Source organism: Pagrus pagrus (assembly GCF_965226575.1).
Source record: "Pagrus pagrus genome assembly, chromosome: 1".
Taxonomy (NCBI): domain Eukaryota; kingdom Metazoa; phylum Chordata; class Actinopteri; order Spariformes; family Sparidae; genus Pagrus; species Pagrus pagrus.
In genome coordinates, this window is record NC_140185.1 from 30231859 (window position 1) to 30256387 (window position 24529).

The 24529-nt window shown below is 42.7% G+C and overlaps 1 protein-coding gene across 3 annotated transcripts in view; it reads left to right on the plus strand.

Moving 5' to 3' along the window:
* Positions 1 to 24529, plus strand: part of LOC311256055 (talin-2) — a 92636-nt gene that overhangs the window by 64299 nt on the left and 3808 nt on the right. For all 3 annotated transcript variants that reach the window (XM_084350804.1, XM_084350805.1, XM_084350806.1), the window contains 34 exons: positions 2569 to 2697; positions 3301 to 3414; positions 3679 to 3792; positions 4336 to 4470; positions 4913 to 5041; positions 5241 to 5343; positions 5947 to 6155; positions 7296 to 7415; positions 7684 to 7881; positions 7971 to 8110; positions 8697 to 8790; positions 9027 to 9116; positions 9237 to 9359; positions 9447 to 9590; positions 10222 to 10383; positions 10596 to 10736; positions 10844 to 11025; positions 12041 to 12173; positions 12798 to 12899; positions 13110 to 13280; positions 13380 to 13526; positions 15593 to 15694; positions 15900 to 16019; positions 16227 to 16373; positions 18621 to 18787; positions 19650 to 19833; positions 19970 to 20095; positions 20939 to 21055; positions 21279 to 21464; positions 21555 to 21662; positions 21904 to 22009; positions 22657 to 22781; positions 24000 to 24188; positions 24284 to 24466. In XM_084350804.1, the coding sequence (XP_084206930.1) occupies positions 2569 to 2697; positions 3301 to 3414; positions 3679 to 3792; positions 4336 to 4470; positions 4913 to 5041; positions 5241 to 5343; positions 5947 to 6155; positions 7296 to 7415; positions 7684 to 7881; positions 7971 to 8110; positions 8697 to 8790; positions 9027 to 9116; positions 9237 to 9359; positions 9447 to 9590; positions 10222 to 10383; positions 10596 to 10736; positions 10844 to 11025; positions 12041 to 12173; positions 12798 to 12899; positions 13110 to 13280; positions 13380 to 13526; positions 15593 to 15694; positions 15900 to 16019; positions 16227 to 16373; positions 18621 to 18787; positions 19650 to 19833; positions 19970 to 20095; positions 20939 to 21055; positions 21279 to 21464; positions 21555 to 21662; positions 21904 to 22009; positions 22657 to 22781; positions 24000 to 24188; positions 24284 to 24466 (4740 nt within the window). The remainder of the gene's footprint in view (positions 1 to 2568; positions 2698 to 3300; positions 3415 to 3678; positions 3793 to 4335; positions 4471 to 4912; positions 5042 to 5240; positions 5344 to 5946; positions 6156 to 7295; positions 7416 to 7683; positions 7882 to 7970; positions 8111 to 8696; positions 8791 to 9026; positions 9117 to 9236; positions 9360 to 9446; positions 9591 to 10221; positions 10384 to 10595; positions 10737 to 10843; positions 11026 to 12040; positions 12174 to 12797; positions 12900 to 13109; positions 13281 to 13379; positions 13527 to 15592; positions 15695 to 15899; positions 16020 to 16226; positions 16374 to 18620; positions 18788 to 19649; positions 19834 to 19969; positions 20096 to 20938; positions 21056 to 21278; positions 21465 to 21554; positions 21663 to 21903; positions 22010 to 22656; positions 22782 to 23999; positions 24189 to 24283; positions 24467 to 24529) is intronic.

Consider the following 24529-nt stretch of genomic DNA (forward strand, 5'->3'; position numbering starts at 1 on the left):
ACACTCAATTCCCAAGGTGTGTTTCTCAAAGTGGTTTTTCTGACTTTCAAACATGGTCAGATTTCTTGCTAAGCTGGGAATCAGAGCACCGACACTTGAATCACTGAATAATTGCTGGAGTCTGCCCCAGAACTTGTGTTTGAATTATTCCTTTCTAACTGGATTTTAAACAACTTGTGTACTTTAATTGCGTATTTTTTAATTATTCAGATATTTGCTCTCTATGTAGCAGCTGCAGGACGCGTCTCTGATGTCACTTTCATATAAACTGTGCTTGCTGTTGTAAATGGGTCAACACATATATGGGACTGCAACCCTGCACCCAGTATAGCTTAAATGCAGCTCAGACACACTCACTTTGGTTTTAGTTTTGTCATTGAACCACTATAACACAGATCCTTTACTAGATACTGAAGGACACTCTCTTTAATCTCAAATATACATGGACATAGTTGTAATTTCGAAGTTGTTGTGCTGCATTTTTAATAAGATGAATAATTAAAAGAAATGCTGCACCATGTTGAACATCCTGTGTAAACATGGTAGGGGACAGTTTTAATTAATTGGAACACAGCAGCGCTGTTTAGTGCATTTACTTATACCAGTCTGGTCTAATCCTTTGTTTTAACAGTAGCGTGTTTCCCCTTGTAAACAGCAACGGCCAGGAAGTAGATGAAGACATACGAGTACAGAATGAATGAGCACGAAATACAAAATTATAGGGTTGAAAGTTGAAATCTTATAATCCATACAGTCTTTAAATCACCATCCAGTTCTTGTTTAAACCTCAAGTTTCCATCTTGACGTGATAAAGAGGACATCAGACTGCTGAGGGGCTGGCTTAGCTTTGCCACTCATCCCGTCTTCCTCCATCCAAACTGTTTATCTGCTATCTCTCTGCATCAGTCTCATTATCCGTCCACAGAATCACACACTGATATTAATAACCCTCCACTTCCACCATGAAGATTAAATGATGCCCCCCAGCTGGCGCGATGGTCGGGTTTGATGCCAGACTTATCGCTGCGATCTCAGCTGTATATTTATCTGTATCAATGGAAGCTTAGACCTCAGTTGCCGTGGTAACTGATTGATTTGAGAGCGCAGTTTAGTTTTTGGACTGTGTGTTTTACAGCTGACTGTTGTTTTGTGTTTCTGCACATGTCAAGAAACGATTTTCTTTTGCAAGACTCTCATTACACATGTATTGTACTTTTTAATAATTATGCAAATTGGCTGTTACATTTAAATGGTGTCAGCAGTTGCCAGCAGGCTGCAAATTCCACTTATTCAAAGCCGGTCACTAAAATGAGTCAGATGTCTAACACAGTCTCAAAAGGAAATGAGCAATTTCAACCCGTGAAATTACCTAACAGCAAAATAAAAAATGTGTTTCTTACCTTTTGTTATCAAAACGATTGAATGGGTCGAGCTCTGTAGCATCACTGTTCCACATGGTGACAATTAAGTGTCTGTCACCCTGTTTCTGTTGTTATTCACACTATTTGAATATAAATACTAAAGCAAGTCCAGGAAGGACAAATCGTACATAACATAAAGAAAATGTAAAAAAGTGCCCCTTGATCAAAAACAATACAAGTAAATAAGTGCTGCGTAACCAAAATAATCAAAGGAACAAATCAGGTGAATTACTGTCTACATATTAGGAAAATAAACTAAATAAAAGAATAAATCAAAATAGATCTGATGAAAACGGTTATCTAAATGATCGGTTTAAAAAAGAAAACAGAAAAACTGTAACTCTAGCATACCGTAAATACAAAGTAAACAAACCAAAATACCAATTTAATAAAGAAATAAGATTTTATAGAACAACTACATAGAAATCCTCAAAGTTTCACTGAAATGCGTTTAGTAGTTTTGTGTAATCCTGCTGACAAACCAAACCCACCAACCAACAAACGACACAGGTGAAAACTGGACCTCCTTGGCGGACGTAGTAACCATCTGTGGTGACTTCTGCCAGCAGCATGTGTGAGGTGACCTTAATGACACAGGTTTTCAGCAGCACGCACACCTTGATGATATCTGTGCAGCTACAGGTGATGCTACCGAGTTCCCAGTTAATTAACCTAATGGCGGCTTAGCTTTCGCTCCAACAGCAGGAGACGTGCAGGTGCTAAGTGACATTGGTCTCCACAGTTTACTCGTACGGACGAGTTCATAAACGGGAGGATAAAAAAGAGCTGCGTGATAATGTAAACAAACAACGTCTCTCATTGACGTTTAGCCAACAACAAAACAACTGATTATTGGAGTGAAGAGGGGCTGCAGCTGAGTTTGAGTGCACTGATTAAGTCTGCGTCATTTCCAAAGGCTTGTGTGCTCTGATTGGATGTTCTTAGATTATTTATATGCTCTGATGGCAGTTGTTGAGCGTGTCCACGGCTCGTCTCAGTAAAATAATACAGAAAAATCGTCCTTTTAAAACTGTACACACCTTTCAACCTGTACTCCTTTCCACACTCATACCAGCTGTTTGTCGCTTCTCGCTCACCTGCTCTGTGCTGTATTTGCTGATCTATGTGTGTGTGTTTGTGTTTGCAGGGTGCAGCAGCGTACCCAGAAAATGAGGACCAGCAGCAAAGGCTGAGGGAGGCTGCGGAGGGGCTGCGTGTGGCCACCAACGCTGCTGCTCAGAACGCCATTAAGAAGAAACTGATTAACAGACTGGAGGTCGGTGATGAGGTTATTTTTTTCCTGCATCTGAACTTATTAACAATTAGACATGACATGAATACCAAGACCAATCCTAAATGTTACCATCTCCAGGACCACATATTAGGATATTATGAAGCATGAGTGGAGGCATCAAAGATCAGAGTATTAGATGTTCATTTCAGTAACATCTTTCAACACTAAATGTCAGGCCTTTCAGATGGATTCAGGTTGTTATTACTCTTTTTAATGAAATAGGAAAAGTAGTTATCTATCTTCAGAATGGATTGATAGGGGCTCATTTTCCTCAGGGTTATGTCTCTCACGTCAAATCACTTCTTCAAGCTAAAATATTCAACTCATGAACTCGATTCATGAATGTGTTACACACATGTCAAGATAGATATTCCATTTTGCTTTTATAGTTATGGTATGCAGTTGTGGATTTTCTTGCTAACTGCAAAATGGACAGGAGATAAGCTAAAACAACGACCACGCTTACGGCGGCTTTAAGTCCCTCGTTCCACAAACTCGACAACCTTTTAACAATCAGACTCAAAAGCCGAGATGTTAAACCATATTTTACATGTTTATATTCGTTTGGGTCTTCATATTCTTCAGAATGCTGCCAAGCAGGCTGCGGCTGCAGCCACACAGACCATCGCTGCTGCTCAAAATGCTGCCGCCTCCAACAAGAACACGGCTGCTCACCAGCAGCTGGTGCAGAGCTGTAAGGTGAGTTGCTGTCGGTTCATTTACTTTTTCATTTAATTTTTTCATTATTTTGATAAATTAATAAACAGTTTACTTCCCCTTTTTTCTTATATAAACTTAATGAGGATTTATTTTATCAGCTGTTCAATGTTATTATATCGTGAGCTTCCAAATTGCTTGTTTGAAGATTTCTTGAATAGTATAATTGAGGGATTTTAGCTGAGGCTGTATTTAAACCTGTTAAGCCTGTGTTTATGTGTGTGCATGTGTTTTATGTGTGTATAGGCAGTGGCAGACCACATCCCACAACTTGTCCAGGGGGTGCGTGGCAGTCAGGCCAAACCAGAGGACCTCAGTGCACAACTGGCACTCATTATCGCCAGCCAGAACTTCCTGCAGGTGGAGTACACACACACACACGCACACACACACACACACACACACACACACACACACATACACATACATTGATTCATGTAATCTTTGGGGACATTACATAGACTTACGTTCATTTCCTGGAGGCTTACCCAAACCTAACCTAAACCCTAACTTTAGCCACTGACCCACAAATCAGCTTTGTCCCAGTTGGGGACAAACCTTCTGCAGTTAACTGGCATTAAATTTGTCTCCGAAGGAAGCCGATGTAAGAATCACACAGACACACCCTGCCATTTCCCACCTTTGCTGGATTGTTAAAACTTTATGGCCTTATACTAAAATTGAGTTACTTCATCCTACATTGGGAACCAGGCTGAGCAAAGTATAAATAGTCTTCCTGCCATGTGGGGATCCCTTAAAACTAGGTCTGTAACCTCCTTTTGGTGTAAGCAGGCAGTTAAAGAACCAGTGTTGTGGTGGGATTATGTGTTTAATGCCTTAGTGGCACTTATAGAGCACACATTTAGACTTTTTTTTTTTTCCTTTTCTTTTCCCACTCTGCAGCCTGGTAGTAAGATGGTGACCTCGGCCAAGTCATCTGTTCCCACGGTGACGGATCAGGCTGCAGCTATGCAACTGGGTCAGTGTGCCAAGAACCTGGCCACCTGCCTGGCTGAGCTGAGGACGTCTGCACAGAAGGTAAAACACAGACACGGACAGGTGGCCACATATGTCGCAGTGTGTGCAGGAAGTCACTGTGTTTTATATGCAAATTTACAGGCAAAAACAAACCTAATAGACACTAACTCCATTCCAGAAAGGCACGCTATGCTACGCTTTATGGGTCAAATCATGGCAGTGCAGAAATAATGTCAAAAAATGTCAACGTGTCTTGTTTAGCTGAAGTGTAAATTGCTGTCCTACAGGCTTTTAAATTACACAATAGACTCCAGGTCACATCAGAGGACCTGTGGCATGAATTTGACTCTATTACAGGATTTTGCATTTTGTATTAAGTAGTTATTGAGTTTATATTAGCAGGAACTGACAATAAAATATATTTCTGTCTACTTACAAGTGCAACACATAAGCAGTAACCCCTGTGAACTGTGAATGACGGCAGACTTTCTCTATTTTCTAGGCTCATGAAGCCTGCGGCCCCATGGAGATCGACTCGGCTCTCACTGCCATCCAGACCCTGAGAAGTGAGCTGCAAGATGCCAAGCTGGCTGCCGTTAACACCCAACTGAAACCCCTACCCGGAGAATCAGTAAGAGGCCTTTTTCGATCTATGGGATTGACTCAGGACTCATTCTTTCAAACCCAACTTGAAAAATGGCAGTTTCATTAAGTTCACTCAAGCTATACAAACAATATTGACCAGCTTCTCACGCCTGAAGCAGGGTCTATTGGGTTTGTTACTTGCATATAAAGCTGCCGTTTTTTTCCCGACTTTCTCTCTGCTTTAGTTGGAGAAGTGTGCGCAGGATCTGGGCAGCACCTCTAAGTCAGTGGGATCCTCTATGGCTCAGCTGCTCACATGTGCTGCACAAGGAAATGAACACTACACAGGTCGGTAGCGCTGACACACTTCTTCTATAGCATTTTTAGAAACTACACATTTCCTCTCACGCTTTTCAGGTTTCAAATCTCTTGCGAGTTCATCTTGAAGTTACAGGCTTCTCTTTGCTTCGCAGGACACACTGTGCACAAAAGTCAAAAGTCTTCTTTCTCTTTTCCACATGACTTTAAAGTATTTGAACTACTCAACATGTGATTGAATAACCAAATTACACAATATACAGCATCAAAAGTCAGTTAATGGTTTGCCCTGATCTGACATAGTCCTCTGAATAGGCTCCTTTGTGTGACGCAGTAGGCGAATAAAGATACTAAATAGATTTCTAACCTTGCCTATTTTCTGATCTCCTCAGATTAAAACATAGTTTCCAAAGACTTTTCATTACTTTCATAGCGTCCTTGCTCCTCAGAACTCAGGGGAAATTCTCAAATCAAATGATTTTTTTATCTTTGTTGGCTGTTGAAACACATTTGTCATGAGAAATCGTACATGATAAAGTGTCATAAATGTATGTGTGATGTCTAAGATACATTCTTGAACAAGCTGTTATCTGTCACATTTGTACTCTATCTTACCTCTGATCCTGTGTGTAGGAATTGCAGCCAGGGAGACGGCTCAGGCCCTGAAAACACTGGCTCAGGCGGCCCGCGGCGTCGCTGCCTCCACCACGGACCCCAAGGCTGCCGCTGCCATGCTGGACTCGGCTCGTGACGTCATGGAGGGCTCCGCGCTCCTCATTCATGAGGCCAAGCAAGCACTGATCTGCCCTGGAGACACTGAGAGTCAGCAGAGGCTGGCGCAGGTGAGGCATTCAGGATTGCTTATGGAGTCTGTTCTGCATGTCTGTTTCTTTTTAACACTACGGGTGAGTGTTGGGGCTGCAGGCTGGAAGGCACAGTTTATCCATCTGTCAGACTGCAGCATCAGTGGCCTAAAGCTGACATCATCAAATGTCACTGCAAAGACAGATCAGCAGGTTGTCAAAAATGTCAAAGATATACACACAAATTGTGAGTCCATGTGAATTTTATTTGTATTGGACTGTTTAGTTACTCTAATCTCATCATCTGGAGCCTCCAACAGTTCATTTTGCTTAAGGATGTTGTATTGCCCTATTTACATTTTTGATACATTACACACCAAACACAGTGTTTTAAACTGGAACTTTTGGATTAGTCTGAATGTGGACGAAAACATAACGTTTAATGATGCTAAACATTTCATACGACTCATTGAGTCGCCTGTGTTTTAATGCAACATTTAGCTGAAGCGAATTCAACATGCGGCCGTTTAAACTTGAAGGAAAATTCAGCTCCCTTTGCCCAACAGTGCTTCTTTCTTTGCTCAATATATTTTTCTAAAAAAAATGTAATTGGCAACGTCCCAGCCAGCTGAATTTCTACATCTGCTTGGTAATACATGAAAGTGAACACCTGTCAAACGTTGCAAGGGACTCCTGTTATAAACGTGGCAGAATATTTACAGGCTAAGTATCTCAATATTTTATGTTGTGTCCTTCCTTCCTCCCATCTTCTCTCCAAAAAAAATTATTTTTCTCAATAGTAATGTCGAGAATTGAATCATACATGAGGCAGTTTTTTATCTTTAAAAACACAACACTACTTTCATCATACTATCATTTGCATTTGCTACGGGGTATAAAATGAAGTTGAGAACCCTTTACTTCCTGGCTCTTGTTTGCATCCCAATGAACTGCATCAGTCTGGTCCCTTTCATGTTGTCATGTGCTTCTGTGATTTGACAACCCAGTTTGTGATCAAAGAGGACACTCACTCTGACGTATTAGTTGACATTTACGAAAGGAAAAAAAAATTGTGAATGTATTCTGTAAAACCACCTTGCACATTTTAAATTTAGATTTCTAGCTCAGCCTGTTCGCTCTTCCACGCTCAGTCTGCTGTGAACCTGCTGTGTGTTCCAGGTGGCCAAGGCTGTGTCTCATTCCCTCAACAACTGCGTCAACTGTCTGCCTGGCCAGAAGGATGTGGACATGGCTCTCAAGAGCATTGGAGAGGCCAGCAAGAAGCTACTAATTGAAACTGTGAGTTTGGGCAGTGAGTCACCAGATCTCTGCCAGCAAAATTACCGTCATGTGCTTTTCTTTAAATACCTCACTGTGAAAAGATCCTTGAGGAATGAATTAAGACTAATAATGTATAAAAGTTTAAATTGATTGCTAGATGGATTATTGATTACCCTTTTTTATTGCTAGTGACATCACAACAAGGACAGCAAGTTAATGTTCTGTTTTTTCCTTTTAATCTTACACCACTCAGTTCTTATCCTCCTTCTCTTTGTCCTCCGCTCAGATCCCACCAGCCTCCAAGTCCTTCCAGGAGGCGCAGAGCGAGCTGAACCAAACGGCGGCAGACCTGAACCAGTCAGCTGGCGAGGTGGTCCATGCCTCCAGAGGCTCCAGCAGCCAGCTGGCGGTGGCCTCGGGAAAGTTCAGCCAAGACTTTGATGAGTTCCTGGATGCTGGTATAGAGATGGCCGGCCACACTCAGGTTAGTCTTGTTATAGCAGTTTTACAACAACGTCAAAGTCTGTCAAAGTCATGTTGGTGTGTGTTTAATGTTATGATGTGTCATTTTAGAAAAAGGATGACCAGGTGCAGGTGATCGGTAACTTGAAGAACATCTCCATGGCTTCTAGCAAGCTGCTGCTGGCAGCTAAGAGTCTGTCAGTAGATCCTGCAGCTGCAAACGCCAAGAACCTGCTCGCTGCTGCTGCAAGGTACCACAACTAGCCACGAACACACCTAAGCATTTTGTTTTTTAATGCTTTTATCCATAGTGTGTATATATATTGTTATGTATCTAATATTTTCTGACAAGTCTTAGGTGGTACTTGTTGTTAAAATGCAGTCTGAATGAAAAGCACATTGACTGTTGAAAAAAAATAAAATAACTTATTCAACATATTAAATCATGGTAATATTATCCACCAAGGCAAGGTGGTGTGTTTGATTATAAGTTCCCAGTTATCAGCAAAATGCGTTCAGTCATCCGTCCTCTTAGTCATTAAAGCTGTTAAGCTTGCAGCTGCCAAATCTCACATGTAATTTGACAAAATAAGGGCAAAAAACGTCCCCCGACATTTTCAACAAGACATCGAGGAACTCTTCACAATTTCAAAGGATTGCTGACTAAATTAATTAGATTGCACCAACAAACACAGACATGCACATGTATGAAAGGATGCATGCACAGGCTTTGTTATTAACCAAAGCACAAAAGCATGCTCAAAAACACTTAAACACTTGTTCTAACCTTAAACCACTGAGGAGTAGGGTGTGATTTTTTTTGTTTTCCTCTTTCAGAGCGGTGACTGACAGCATTAACCAGCTGATCACGCTGTGCACACAGCAGGCTCCTGGCCAGAAGGAGTGTGACAACGCCCTGAGAGAGCTGGAGGTGAACGCAACTTGACAACGTTGTTCTCAAACATGAACAAATCAGCCAACATATTAACAAAGGCTTGATGGGAGCCTTATTTACCACAGTCTGTGTTGTCCCCAAAGAAATGACAATAATTTGTAGTTATTTTCTTGTTTTTTTTCTTCCATCTGGCATTAACCAGGGACAATGCTGTGAAAATAAATAACTGGGGAAATACTATCAAAGATTCACGCCGCCCACTTATCTTTCAGGCTGTCAGAGGCATGCTGGATAATCCCAACGAGCCGGTCAGCGACCTCTCCTACTTCGACTGCATCGAGAGCGTAATGGAGAACTCCAAGGTAGGCCTTCAAATCAAACAGCCCAAGCACTCTTCGCACACATAGAGCTTAACATCCTAAGCATCCCTCTTTTTCTTCTTCTCTCTTTGTTCTGCTGGACTGCACCTTTGTGGCGTCTAGGTCCTGGGAGAGTCCATGGCAGGTATTTCTCAGAACTGCAAGACCGGAGATGTGCCTGCATTTGGAGACTGCGTAGGATCAGCCTCGAAAGCTCTGTGTGGCCTCACTGAAGCTGCAGGACAGGTACAGAGTGTCTCACAGGAAAGGAGCTAACAAGTAGATCATATTGTCTTTATGTTGCTGATGACGGGAGGTGTTTTTTCTCCACAGGCCTCCTACCTGGTGGGAGTGTCTGATCCCAACAGTCAAGCAGGGCACCAGGGGTTGGTGGATCCTATCCAGTTTGCCAAAGCCAACCAGGCTATTCAGATGGCCTGTCAGAACCTTGTAGACCCAGACAGCAGTCCTTCTCAGGTACATGCACTTATTATGTTCTCTGTATGGCAATTAGGCAAGAAATTGTGAGCCAGAGTAATGCATACATGAATGTTAACCCTCAAGAATTGTACAGGATAAGGCGGTGATTATAAGTTGTTTCAGATTTTGTGGATTTCCTCATCATGCTGGTCTGCTATAAAAAATATCCCTGAATCCTGTCCTCATGTCGACATTATAGACTTCTTTTAATGAGCAAAACCTCTTGTTTTAAATAGAACAGTCCTGAAAGAAAAATCCATCTGTTATTAGTAAAAAGCCATCACAAAAATTAGGTTAAATGTTCAAACGAAGCCGTCTTTTTATAGCTCCCACAATTCTGCAAATATCTGACGCAGAAGTGTCCAACTGTGGGGCCAGACGCCTTCACTGTGGGTCTGAAAGTCCAATATTTACCTCATTATCGCCTTTATTGTCTCAAACAACAGTCTTTCTTCAAGACAAACAGCCTAATTATAGTATGTCCCCCACAGCTCTCCTACATAAGTCACTTTCCAGCTCGCCAGTCTTTGTTAGAAGTTTGCGGTCGGGTGCATGAAAATATAGTAGAAATATCACACAGAACTCAAATCTCAGTTGCTAATTTAGCTCTTTGTTTACAATGTGGCAGGTGCTCTCTGCAGCCACCATTGTTGCTAAGCACACCTCAGCCCTGTGCAATGCCTGCCGTCTGGCTTCTTCCAAGACAACCAACCCAGTCGCCAAGAGGCACTTTGTCCAGTCTGCCAAGGAGGTGGCCAACAGCACCGCCAACTTGGTCAAAACCATCAAGGTAGGATTTCCTTGGCAGTCTTGTGAAAATAATGCCTCTCTATACCACCGTATTAATGTGGATTCTGAAACATTTGTCATTCATATCCGCTCATATTTGTTGTCACATCTGTCTCTCATTTGTTTAGTTTTTGATTCTTTTGTTAGGTACCTTAATAGCTCCTCTAGTTTAATTAGATTTCATATTCATGCTCTGTCTCTCTCCCTTTGAAGGCTTTAGATGGCGATTTCTCTGAGGAGAACAGGAACAAGTGTCGAGTCGCCACAGCTCCACTAATCGAGGCTGTGGAAAACCTGACAACATTTGCTTCAAACCCAGAGTTTGCCAGTGTCCCTGCTCAAATCAGCAACGAGGTATGCATGTGAATATCAGTGTTTGGAGTAATATTCATAGACAGTAATTATGTTTATATTATATTGGTAGTTTTAAAGCAAATATGCTTGAAAATCTTTTTCTGTAGGGCGCTGCGGCACAGGAGCCCATCCTGCACTCAGCACGCTCTATGCTCGACAGCTCCACCCACCTGCTCAAGACCGCACGCTCATTGGTTATCAACCCCAAAGACCCGCCCACCTGGTCTGTCCTGGCTGGTCACTCCCGCACCGTGTCCGACTCCATCAAGAGCCTCATCACAGCCATCCGGTTAGTGCGCCAAAATCTGTTGCACACTCAAAAAAGTTTAGGTGACAAAATGCAGTATATACGAAGGTCAAACTTTAAAGGTAACGTTTGCCATTTTGGGGGACATTTACATTTTCATTTATCTGAACACATCACTCTAAAATGCCTGTGAGAAAGTTGCAGCGTCCTTGAGAAAAGGATGTCGAACGCTGCACCACGGCGTGACAAATGCTTGTTCTTATTCCTCCACAGCTTAAAGTTTTAATCTCCTCTTTCACTCCTTTTGGACCTGACCTTGATCAGAACAAAACTGATGCCCATGAGGAACTAATTCCCGGTGTCAACTGCTCTGAATTTTAATGTTTCTGCTCGGCTCAGAACATCTGCATGTTAGCGTTCGCACGCAGCCATCGTAGCATCTCGTTCAATACCGATGCCCTTATCGCGGTCTTCCTTTTGAGATTGCAGATTGAGCGTTGGGAGTTTGGCAGTCAGTGATACACCTTGATGCCAAAAAACACAAAAATAAAATGAAGTCCATCCTGCAAAAGCTCATTACTTTGTTAGACTCATTAAACGCAGAGATGAGGTTTAACTTCAGTTTTATTTTCGATGTGCCTCCATGCATGGAAATGGACGCTTAACTAAACTAATTCTGCTCATGTGGCCGGTGCCCCAGACCACTCAGAGGCTTCAGAGCTCATTTAGCTGCCCAGCATGATCTCCCTGTGCACTGACGAGACCCTACAGGCTCCATTTCAGCAGATGTGACCTGAGCAGCAATGAGATGAGAGAGCCAGTAGAAAAATATGTTAAAGAGACATCCTGGAAACCTGTCTGTGTTTTAATAAGCGTTCCTTATGTTAACATCTGCGCTTCTTTTTTTTCTTCCCGTCTTGAAATATGTCTCATTTTATCCTGTCTTAATGACCTCCCCTGTCCTTTTTTCTCCTATATATCATCCTTCAACGTTGCTCTTATTTCCAACCGTTTTTATTGCTCTCCTCTTCTTTTCCTGTTCCCGTTTTATTCTCAGGGACAAAGCCCCAGGCCAGCGGGAGTGCGACTCGTCAATTGATAACATCAACAAATGTATCCGGGATATTGAGCAGGCCTCTCTGGCAGCAGTCAGCCAGAACCTAGCCAGCAGGGACGACATCTCGCTGGAGGTAAGCACCCATCTTGTTGTTTTCTTTTTCTTGTTCTTGTGTTTATTTTTGTGCATCTCTTTATAAAATATGAATCTATTATTGGAGATTTTAATTAGGTTTAGAGATTTAATATGATTTGTCAGGATAATACATTGATTATAATACATTTTATTTCCTCCTTGATGTATTATTTTGGATATCCAAATATCTCACTGTATCATGTAATTTAACATTATTTTTATTAATATTTTTGATCATTTTTTTCCTTTACCTCTTCTGGATGTGTATAATTACGTCACTTCCTTCATAGCTGTCTCTTGAAAATGAAAAGAAATAGGCTATGGATCAGTCTAAATGAATGATGGATTTCTAAATGAGAAATAGATAAAAGGAAAAAAGGAAAAACTTTCTGCATCACAAACCAGCGTTTTGCTGATTCCTCACAGCAACCCTGCAGTTTCACAGAGCGGTTTTTGGTACTCGCACCGCTTCTGTTGAATTATGAAGTGTTTAAGATCACAAGTTACAGTAGAAGCCTAGAATAGCTTCGGGTAAAGAGTTCCCAGCCTGGTGCTTTTTGAATGCACCTCTGTCTCTCATAAAAAGCTAGACAAAAACTTAATTTCTTCTTCCCCTCTTTAGGCGCTACAAGAGCAGCTGACGTCCACCGTGCAGGAAATTGGCCACTTAATTGACCCCGTTTCCACTGCTGCCAGAGGCGAAGCTTCCCAACTAGGACACAAGGTATATAGGGCGGGGAGTTAATTACTTTTCTTAAATATTGCAACTGTGGAGCAAAAAAGTAATACTTTTTTAAAGGGCAGCAGCGTTACACGTATCCACTTGTTAGACGGGCTCTCTAACCCTCTTTGTTTGAAAATGTAGCTCTCGCTGTGATTGATAAATTGAGGAATTCTTGCAGAACTCATTAAAGCCCTTCACTGTTTCTCTCAGGTGACCCAGCTGGCTGGTTACTTTGAACCGCTGATCATGGCTTCTGTAGGTGTAGCGTCCAAGCTGAAGGACCACCAGCAGCAGATGACTTTCCTGGACCAAACGAAAACCCTGGCTGAGTCCGCGCTGCAGATGCTGTATGCTGCCAAGGAGGGTGGAGGAAACCCAAAGGTACAACAATCTTGCTTTCTCATGTGTTGCTTCTTCACCCATCTAAAAAAATATCTGGACAGTCTTGTTTAACTGTGCGTCTATCTTGATGTCACTCAGGCGTCCCATACCCACGATGCCATAGCAGAGGCATCCCAGCTCATGAAGGAGGCGGTTGATGACATCATGGTGACGCTAAATGAGGCTGCCAGTGAAGTGGGAATGGTTGGAGGAATGGTGGAGTCCATTGCAGATGCCATGGCCAAGGTGAGTGCCGCCAAGCAAACACTGGTGTTTAAGTGACACAAGATTTTAGATTCCTTGATTGTGATTGGTCAAATCAACTCACACTCTCTGGCTTCTAAACAAGACTCAAGAGCAGCTAGAGGCGTCATCTCCTCCATCAACTTTCTCCAACAGTTGCCCAGGGTTAATAACCTGAGTGGAAAAGCCCAGACATCTTTTTCCTTAGCTATGTCTTGAGTGCCTCTTGGGATCCTGAGGTGTTTCCAGACCAGAAGAGGTTACCTTTCAGGATATTCTGAGAATGCCTCAGGCTCCACGTCATGGAGAAATCTCTATTGGATGCCCAAACCAGATCAAATGTTTGTGTACTTCAACCTACCGTCGACTGACAGCTTTGCCCCGGCTTTGCTTGGTCTTTGGTCATCATAATTGTACCTGCCCTCTGGCAGTACCTCTCACCATTGACAGCCCTTCTAAGGAGAACCACTATGGAGAAATCAGCCCCAATATATGAAGTGCAGCACAAGCTGTAGTTGCCTCTCACAAAAAATGTGACTTTCCCTGTTTCTTCTATGAAAATCCAGTCGCCCAAGACATCGTCCACCCTGTGTGCCCCCACAGAGATGCTTGCCTTCAAGGCAAGGGCATTGGGTTTCCACTTTTTGATGCACCGATTGCTAAAATGAAATGAGGGCAAGAGACTACACTCCAACATTCCCATTTCAGCGTAATCTTAATGAGTTGGCAAAATTATATAGCGGAAAAGCTCATTTCTTGGCAAGGGCCTCACTGAAAAGAGCCAAAATACTGTTAGGAAAACAAGTGGAATAAATTGGTTAGAAGTTGATAAAGAGTGCAGGGGAACTAGCAAAACAGCAAATGTTCTTAATATACTTTTTCCAGGTAGTTCCAGGATTTGTACAAACAACCATCATTTTCTTTTTTCAAGATTTCCTTTTTTACCTCTAATTCCCTGTTCCTTTGTGAAACATCTTGATTATAACCTCTCCAAAGCACCACAAAAAGCCCCTGATTAGCATATTAATAGAAATCACCAGCCACCGAAGCGAAGGAAAAATAGACAGTCAAGACAGCCTCTCTCAGCCAGTGGTGGGCCTTCAGACCTCAGTCTTTCCAATTAACAGTCAGACTATTGGCAAACACATAAGGTGCAAAGCGAGAAGAAGCTTTTTATCTCAAGTACAGACAGAGCGGCATCAACTAATTACGTCCCTCCTCACCTTCCTGAGTGAGACTTTATCGCAGGGGGGGAAAAGTGCCTCATTTGTGGGTCACCAGCAGAACAGCATCCCTGCATCAACTTTCTGTGGCACATCATGAATAATTAGTGAAAGTGGTTCAATTCGGGGCCACATGATGAGCAAGCGTGTGTGTGTTTTGTCCTAAGTGTGCGCATGCCGGTAGTTGATTAAAAGGAGATAATCCTCGCAGATAATCCATCGACGTAATGGTCACTCTCTGCTGTGCTTTCAGCAGAGGTGATTTAGAGGATTTTCTGACAAACTTTTAGTCACTTAGTCAACACCACACATTCTAAGGTGTTACATCACTCGGCGGAAAAAACCTCCGCGCGATTTTGTAGATATATTCCAGCACTAGCACGCTTTACTCACATGGCGTCAGCGATCTCGTCTCCGCAGCTTTAAGAAGAAATGCTAGAAACAGAGTATAAGCGCTGCAAGCTGGCGATGGAGTGTTTTTGTAGCGTTTGCTGTTTTGAAGCTTTAATTACAGAGTGGATTCGGTGGATAATTTATAATGAGTGTTTATCAGTCATTCTGAGTGTTTGTTTGTTTGAATATGAAATTGCATTAACGTTATTTTGCAGATGAACTGCTGCCTGTGCACCTGGCAGAATAATTATAATTGAAGGGTAGATTAGATTTAATATGTCGCTGCAACTAAAGAGACAAGTGATTGATTGTCTTCACGTTTGAAGATGTTTGTACCTTTTTAAGCGAAGGACAAACCAATCACGCCTTAAATGAAAGTTTCAGTGCCGTTTTAACTGTGTGTGTGTGTCTGTGTGTGTGTGTGTGTGTGTGTGTGTGTGTGTCTTTCCTCAGCTGGATGAAGGTACACCGCCTGAACCTGACGGCTCATTTGTGGATTACCAGACCAGCATGGTGAAATACTCTAAGGCCATTGCTGTCACTGCTCAGGAAATGGTAAGCCATCAAAATAATAGTTAACATTGTCAGACTATTTTGGAAAAGTTACCATGATTTGTGAACAACTTTTGGTATGAAATGTTTCCAAAAGTGTCACGTAAATCAAACTAAAACCAGCCTGTGTGTGATAAAAGAGGTCTGTTTGGACTGACTGTGTGTGTGTGTGTGTGTGTGTGTGTGTGTGTGTGTTTTTTTCCCCCAGATGACCAAGTCAGTGACGTGTCCAGACGAGCTGGGAGCCCTGGCCTCTCAGGTGACGGTGGACTACAGCCAGCTGGCCGTTCAGGGACGACTGGCTGCACATACAGCTGAGCCGGAAGAGGTGAGGATGTCCTCACCAAAACTATCTTACCCATCATACAACTCTGCTGCATCAGTGCAGCACATTTATCTTTTTAAGCAGCATGCATGTGAAAAATGGCATGTAAACAATTACCAACCAGGGAATACGTATACGTATATATTTACAGTACATGATTTTATTTGTATTTACATTAAAAGTAAATTTGTACGGTACTCTGTGATCCAGATCGGTTTCCAGATCAAGTCTCGAGTGCAGGAGCTCGGACACGGCTGCATCTTCCTCGTCCAGAAGGCTGGATCTCTGCAGGTCACACCCTCCGACGGCTTCACCAAACGAGAGCTGATTGAATGTGCCCGGGCAGTCACAGAGAAGGTATAAACCTGGCATAAAACATCTGTGTTGGACTTGCCACATTGTCCTTTTTCTGCTGTCCATCATCTACATATCTGCACCAGTACTGATATATTTCATACCAGATCACTCAAAGATTTTCCTGCTCTGCCCAGTATTATCCACACCAAATTAACTCTGTACTGTGTTGTACTTCACTGAAATAGTAGAGCTTTATTTTCTAGCTGTGTGGTTTACACCAAGTGATCCTGTTGCCATGGTATCAACAACAGAAGAAGGTTAGAGCCTCAATTCATTTCATCATATGCCTCCTAAATTAAAGCATTTTGGATGAAACTATTCGCTCAAGGCATGCGTGTGCTTCAAAGGCCGACTGTTTAATTCATAGTCCTTGGAAAAATATATTACTCTGCAGACTGTTTCAATAATTCATGGTTAAGTATTGGACAGATCATACCTAAGCAGTCCAGCAGCATTGTGCAGATGGTTGCCTGTGAATACAAACAGATTGGTTTCATTAGGGAAATCTAAACGATTTGCGACATTGATATCTTCAGTTGGGATTTGGCCGTACACCGTTATTAGTGTCGGCATCTGTCCAGAATGATCTAAATCCGTATCTGTACTCAAAATGGGTGGGGCTTAAACCAGAAGTGGGCCGGACTAATTCTGCTTTTGATTGCAAGTCGGAAGTTGATATTTCCGAGACGGTGTTCCCGACTCACAATCTAAATGCGTCCCAGTGCGTTTGCTCGGGTAAACATGGACCCCCAACCCTAACCCAGCAAATGGATGAGTGTATGTTGAGTCTGTGAACTTAACAAGCAACTACAGCAGCTGATTTAACAGATTAGGACAGGCTCCCTCTGCATGCTCACAAAGACTTCTATCAAGGATAAATCAACTGAATGGAAATGAAAATTGGCCACTATAAGTTGTATTTACTGCATGTTTTGGAAGTAAAAAGTGATGAAAAGATAAAAGGTAGTCGTTCACTGTGTGCGCTTCCATACTTATGTAATGTCATCTGTGTTGATGTCGGTGAAGTTTCCGACTTGGATGACTGTCCCATTGCACTTTTCCATGTCGGAGGTCCTTTTTTCCGAGGTCTGAGTGCAATGGAATGCAGCATAACAGACGTTGGTTGTTAATTTGAGCCTGAATGTTGATATGGGTTGATCAGAAAGTTGCTATATTTATTATTTAATCGAAATCTTTTTACAGAACAGCCTCAGAATTTAACTTTTTTTTGTAAAGTTGCCTCACCCTTAAAGAGTAATTCTACCACATTAATGTTAGTTCACGGGGAAAAAGAAGTGGTAACGACTTGTGGCACCAGAGGAAGCTGCACTTAATCTAATAAATTACCTTCAGTGATGTAAATCTGTGGCTAAGTTGAATTTTTTGGGTAATGTAGGTGCCAGGTTTTGAAACGCAGGCCACTGTTTGACTCATTATGGACAATTTAAAAACAGGATCAGAGCTATCACTTTTTAATTCCACACATTCGTCATCCTTTTCAAAACCTGTTACCTGCTTTACCCACAATGCAATTTAGCCACTGAGTGACATCACTTGAGGTAGATTATCAGATTACATGCAGCTTCCTCTGGAGCCACGAAAGGCTTTATACTGCATTTTTCACTCAAGCAGTATTACTCCCTGAGACCTGTAAACACACTTTAATGTGTAAAATTGATGGAGTTACCCTTTAACTTTCCACACCGATCATTCATTTAATATAAGAATTCAAGTGTCGGTAGTCTTGAAACATTATTTAATCAGCTTCTACTGCCAGTCCGGCATCTGTGAGGAAAATAAATGGAGTCTAAACCAGTTTGACATGAACTCATTTGGATGAGTGAGTGATGTTGTGCGCTGCCCTGCGCCAACGTGTTTTTTTTTTGCTGTCACAGCATAATTTTAAATCCTCTCGCAAATGGTGTTTGGTCCTCTCAGTTGAATGCATAATTTATAATGTACCAAGGAGATGCATATTACAAACAATGGAGTTTACAGCAGTGTATTGCTCGTTTCTGCTCTTAATTAACCAGTAAATGTGTATTTAACTCCTCTTCAACTGACCAAAACACAGTAACGGTACTTTCCAGTAAGAAACTAATGGCCAAAACAAATACAATACATGAATCCAGCTACTTTTCTAACAGTTAACATATGAAAAATGTTCTTTCTGCCTAAAGTCAAGACACCTGCACATCCTCACCTGTGTGATTATAGGGTGTTATGTCTGTGTGTGTGTGTCCTCAGGTGTCCTTGGTCCTTTCAGCCCTCCAGGCAGGAAACAAAGGCACTCAGGCCTGCATCACAGCGGCCAGCGCGGTGTCCGGCATCATCGCCGATCTGGACACCACCATCATGTTCGCCTCCGCCGGCACGCTCAACGCAGAGAACGACGAGTCGTTCGCCGACCACAGGTTAGAGCTGGAAATGTGCCAGATCGGGTCTGTGTGCACATACTTAGTGTGCGAGACATCACTAAGTCTACAAGTATGAGACGTGACTGGAGTCTGAAATCCGCCCTCCGGTTATCTTTCATCTGAGACTGACAGAATGACATATTAGCTGGTGAGCAGGGGGCAGGACACCTCTTAAGTTAGAAACTACAAATTACCCTCAGGCTTTGAAAGATAGAGGAAGTGTCACATCTCTTCCTGATCTTGCTCTTAGAGTAAAGAATCCACTCAGAGGCAGGAGTCCCATGGTGCTTAACACAAAAGGAAAAACCAGCGAAAGATTTAGGAGTTAGAAATGATTCGGGTTATATTCTTTGAAATCCCTCATTGTTGTGCAAATGTCTAGTAAAAGTATTCATGATCAGGTCTAGCGTTTGACTCGGTTGGTCTAATTATTTTTGAACGATTGGAAGTTCAAAGAGATGAATATCTAATAATTCGAGACAAGACTTGGCATATTATATGCCGCTATGACCATAAATGATTAACCTAGATCCTGACAGATAACTGAGTGAAATTGTACATCACTGAAGATGCTTCCTTTAAAATCAAGAAGAGACTTTGCAGCAGCCTTTTCTTTTGTCAATTTTAAAATACTGACTAGTATCATGACCTTACCTATTCTCCTTGTGTTTGAACCTGCTTTGATGTACAAATGCATTCGATATGAAAAGAGAAGTGTTGGTGTGCATTGTTGGATGATGTAATTCACACATTTACATTTTGTTTCTGCTGGGATGAGACGTCCAGATCACTGAAAGACTGTCCAACACTTTTGCCTTCATCTCTTCCTTCTTTTACGTCCTCTCGTCTTCTTTCTCAGGGAAAACATTTTGAAGACAGCCAAAGCTCTGGTTGAGGACACAAAGATGCTGGTGTCCGGCGCAGCCTCTGGTCAGGACAAGTTGTCTCAGGCGGCCCATTCTTCTGCCAAAACCATTACCCAGCTCACAGATGTGGTCAAACTGGGGGCTGCCAGTATTGGCTCTGATGACCCCGAGACACAGGTCAGCCAGTCTTGTTTTTCTCCTTTTATCTGTCTGTTCTCAATGCACTGCACCTGATATCTGAAGTATTGAAGAATGAGCTTTCCCAGGCTGAGTTGTGATAAATTGGTGTCTTTCTGTGTGTCCTTTTCTCTAGGTGGTTCTGATAAATGCTGTCAAAGATGTGGCCAAGGCGCTGGCTGAGCTCATTAGTGCCACCAAGTGCGCCGCTGGCAAGGCAGCGGATGATCCATCTATGTACCAGCTGAAGAGCGCTGCCAAGGTGAGGGGATCAGGGGACCTGCACATCCAGAAACCCTCTCATCTCATTAAAAGTCCTTCAATTGGCTTGAATACGTTTAAACATGGTGTTCGTGTCTTTTTCAGACGTGCAAATCTTAAAAATCAGAATCAGATGTGTCCTTGGATTTTATTGTTGTATTAATCAAATCAGTCGTACTAATTTGTTTATTTTCTTTTTTCCGATGATAAAGATAGGCCTTATTTTTCTTTTCACCTGATAAGAAAAGAGTAGATAAAAACATCTTAAAGCTACGTAGAAAATTGTTACCATCCCAGATACTCTATATACGCACAGCAGACATCCTCCTCTTCCTCAGGCAGTGCCATTAATCAGCTGCAGCACCCTCCTGTCATCATGAAACCTGCTCACATGAGTTAAACCGAACACTCTGTCTCAGTAATGTAAATAGCTAGGAAGTGGATGTTCTGGGTAACAGGAAACTGAGATATATTTGTATCCAAGATAAATCAGCTGAATCTTCCACACTTACACTTCACTGCTGACTGTTCATTATCACCTCGAGCTGTGAATTCTTCTTCACAGTCTCCGGCAGCTCAGTGTGTCATGGAGTCTTTCCGATGATAACAGCATGCCTCACATGTAGTTTTAGTACCTAGGGTGAAAAGAAATCTTGTAAACCATCTGTAAGATTTCAGCTTCGAGTCTTCAGGGCTGTGGGCTTTGCTGCATGGGGGCTGTGCGCCCCCTGTCTGTGGGTTCGATGTAGTACACCCTCATAGTCCTGTGCAATGTTCAAACCACCGAAGAAGACACAAAGGGCTTATAATTTGGTTGCACTGGTTGGTTTTGTTTCTCTCTCAGGTCATGGTGACCAACGTGACATCGCTGCTGAAGACGGTCAAGGCTGTAGAGGACGAGGCCACTCGGGGCACCAGAGCACTGGAGGCCACAATCGAGTGCATCAAACAGGAACTAGCGGTGAGGATGGATGGATTTTGGAAAGGGGATTAAATTAACTGATGACAATGAATGATGTCTTTGATGATTCAAGAATAATACTTTGGCTGATTGTGAACACAGCAGCAGCAGCACTGATTAGTTTTCTTGTATAGGAGATCTGTTTTGTTTGTGTTTTTTTTGGGTTTTTTTAATCAGTCTCCCGATCACACCAAATCACACCAACCCTCCATGTCCTCCCCAGGTGTTTCAATCCAGGGACGCTCCCAACAAGACGACCACACCTGAGGAGTTCATTCGCATGACTAAGGGCATCACCATGGCAACTGCTAAAGCAGTGGCTGCAGGCAACTCTGCGCGGCAGGAAGACATCATCCATACAGCCAACCTCAGCCGCAAGGCTATTTCAGACATGCTCAGCACCTGCAAGGTTATTTTTTGACCTTACCAACAGAAAACATTTCTTTTTTAATATACATACGCACAACAGTTTAACATTGTTGTTTCTGTCTTACTTCAGCAAGCGGCCTACCATCCAGAGGTCAGTGAGGAGGTGAAGAACAGAGCGCTGATGTTCGGATCAGAGTGTACAACTGGATACATCGATCTGCTGGAACAAGTGCTATTTGTAGGTTCAACTTCGTGTCAGTATCTTCAGAGGGAGAGAGATTTATTTTGAAGTTTTTGTAGTTTTTTTGCTACTGTGAGATGATTAATGCCAATGCGGCTCCACACCTTTTTTATTCAGTCTTTTGCGGTCTTATTTTCCTCATTTTTGCCACAGCTCACAAACAGAGCAATGCTGCGTCTTTTTAAGCATAGCAGTGTTTGTTTAATGTGCCTATGCACGTATTTGTGTGCATGTGTAGGTGCTGCAGAGGCCCAGCGGAGAGCAGAAGCAGCAGCTGGCAGCTTGCTCCAAACGAGTGGCAGGGGCCGTCACAGAGCTCATCCAGACTGCCGAGGCCATGAAAGGTAATGACTCGCACACACGCTTTACAGTGTTATATGTGATGAACTCAAATCTACACCAGGAAGTGATAACTTTTATTTATCTACTAATGAAGCTTCCAGCAAAATCTGTCATTGTATCCGCAGTCGGAGGCTGCTACATCTATAACAGATGACATATTTAACTTCCAATATAACAACAGAAAGAGTCCTTTAAACAGATTTTTGGTAATATTCCTGTCCTCCTTCTCTTGCTACAGATGGAGGTAAGTTAGCACTGTTTTCTGTACCGTGATTTATGTCACCAGTTTTGAGCTGTTCAACACGTTCTCTCCTCAGCGCTAACATTGATTCATTTAATCTCATTCAAAGTTCAGCTGCTCGCAGGCTTCTTTTGCACAGAGTCGGCTCCATCCATCGTGCTTCACTCTTTGTGCCATCTCATTCTGAATAAATCACTCCATCTCCATTGCAGTGAATGCAGTTTGTGGCCTCCATCAGCTATGCATGGGATGCAGTGTTTTTTTTATTTTCAGTGTGATCACAGTGTTGTTGTTGTGGGGCATGATCTTTTGACACACCGCTTGGGAAACATTTTATGAAATTCTGTTTCAATTTGAATTTTTAATCTTAATTGTGTGTGTGTGTGTGTGTGCCTGTGTGTGTCTCAGGTTCAGAGTGGGTAGACCCCGAGGATCCGACCGTGATCGCAGAAACGGAGCTGCTCGGAGCAGCAGCGTCCATCGAAGCAGCAGCTAAGAAGCTAGAGCAGCTCAAACCCAGAGCCAAGCCCAAGGTGGGTGACTGCATGACTATTGACTCAGTGTACGGAGACGTGATTTCACGACAGCGATGTTCCTAAATGAGCTGCATTATTTCACAGAAAGTTATGACTCGTAAAAAAGTTTTCATTAGAATGGTTTTATATGAATCTATAGATAGTAAGACGTAACTCTGATCCTCCAATAAAAGTAGTAATTTTACATGTAATATCCCTTTACCACAAAGACTATACAGTATATGCAGCACTTTTTATTAGACACTTTCCTTTGTAGCAATGCCTGATCATTTATTTTGTTTTTTGTGGTTTATACGTAAAGTTCAATTTGAATGTCGAGTGATGGGGTTTTTTTGCAGTAACACAAAGACACGTTTTGTTTTTTGACATTCACAGAAAATGTGCTCTGTGTCTTGTGCCGTCTCCCCCGTTTACACACTCCCATAGCATTTTCTTGACCTTGATTTAAGATCACGACTGACCAGTCTCTCAACTTTACTTTCCATAACAGTCACACTCATGTTTCTCCCAATGTCTTGCATATCCATGCCCATCAAAGTTTTAGTTTTTGAGTTTTATCTCTGACGATGACACTTTCCTCATTGTTGAGTTGAAAACTCACTGAAACCTCACCCCCTGCTAATTTTATATTATCTTTAGCCATATCCCCTTCTTACATGTAACACATTTGCCATGTGTCCCCCTCCACCCATCATTCTTCCATCTGTGGTAGCTCTAGCTAAAGCCTGTCCCAGTATATGTCCTCTGGCTCCCAGTTAACCCCTCCCTCCCTCCCTCCCTGCCTGCCCCCACCACCGGAGGCCTTCTCTGCAGGGCTCTGTCTGATATGTTTGATATATTAGGTTGTTATTCAGTCCCAACTATATATCAAACATATTCCTACAGTGTCCCGCTCTGTCTACAGACTTGTGGTGTGAATGTGTTTGTGGCTGAAAGTATGTGTATGAGTGTGTTTTTTCAACAGGCAGACTTGAGTATGATTGGATATGTGCTCCTTATCAGCTAAAGATGGCTGAAATCTGGCTGTGTGAAGCATTTGGAAGTCAGCTTTTGTCTCTCGTAGTCACCAAGTGTGTCAGTATAAATGGGAAAATGATGAGACGGATGTAACTTTTTCCATCCCAAACTTTAAACCCTAGTGGTACTAAAGGTAACAAGCTTAAGCCTCGCATTGGACGTCATCCTGTCTGACTGATTGGTCTCCTTCCCCCTCAGCAAGCAGATGAGACACTGAACTTCGAGGAGCAGATCCTGGAAGCAGCCAAGTCCATCGCTGCAGCCACCAGCGCTTTGGTCAAATCAGCCTCGGCCGCCCAGAGAGAGCTGGTGGCTCAGGGCAAAGTGGGCCTCATCCCTGCCAATGCTGTGGATGATGGACAGTGGTCCCAGGGGCTCATCTCTGCTGTAAGTGTGGAGTGAAAAGCCATTTTTATGCAGTTTTACAGCCTGACGCAACCACAAAAAAAACAACTTAATTTTTCTTTGCTTTTCTCTTCCAGGCACGTATGGTGGCAGCAGCGACCAGCAACTTGTGTGAGGCCGCCAACGCCTCAGTGCAAGGACATGCAAGTGAAGAGAAGCTCATCTCCTCAGCCAAACAGGTGGCTGCGTCCACAGCCCAGCTGCTGGTGGCCTGTAAGGTGAAGGCTGACCAGGACTCTGAGGCTATGAGGAGACTACAGGTGCAGTGCAGACACACTCCAAACAAGATACTGCATAACATGTAGCTGGTTACAGGGTTTCAG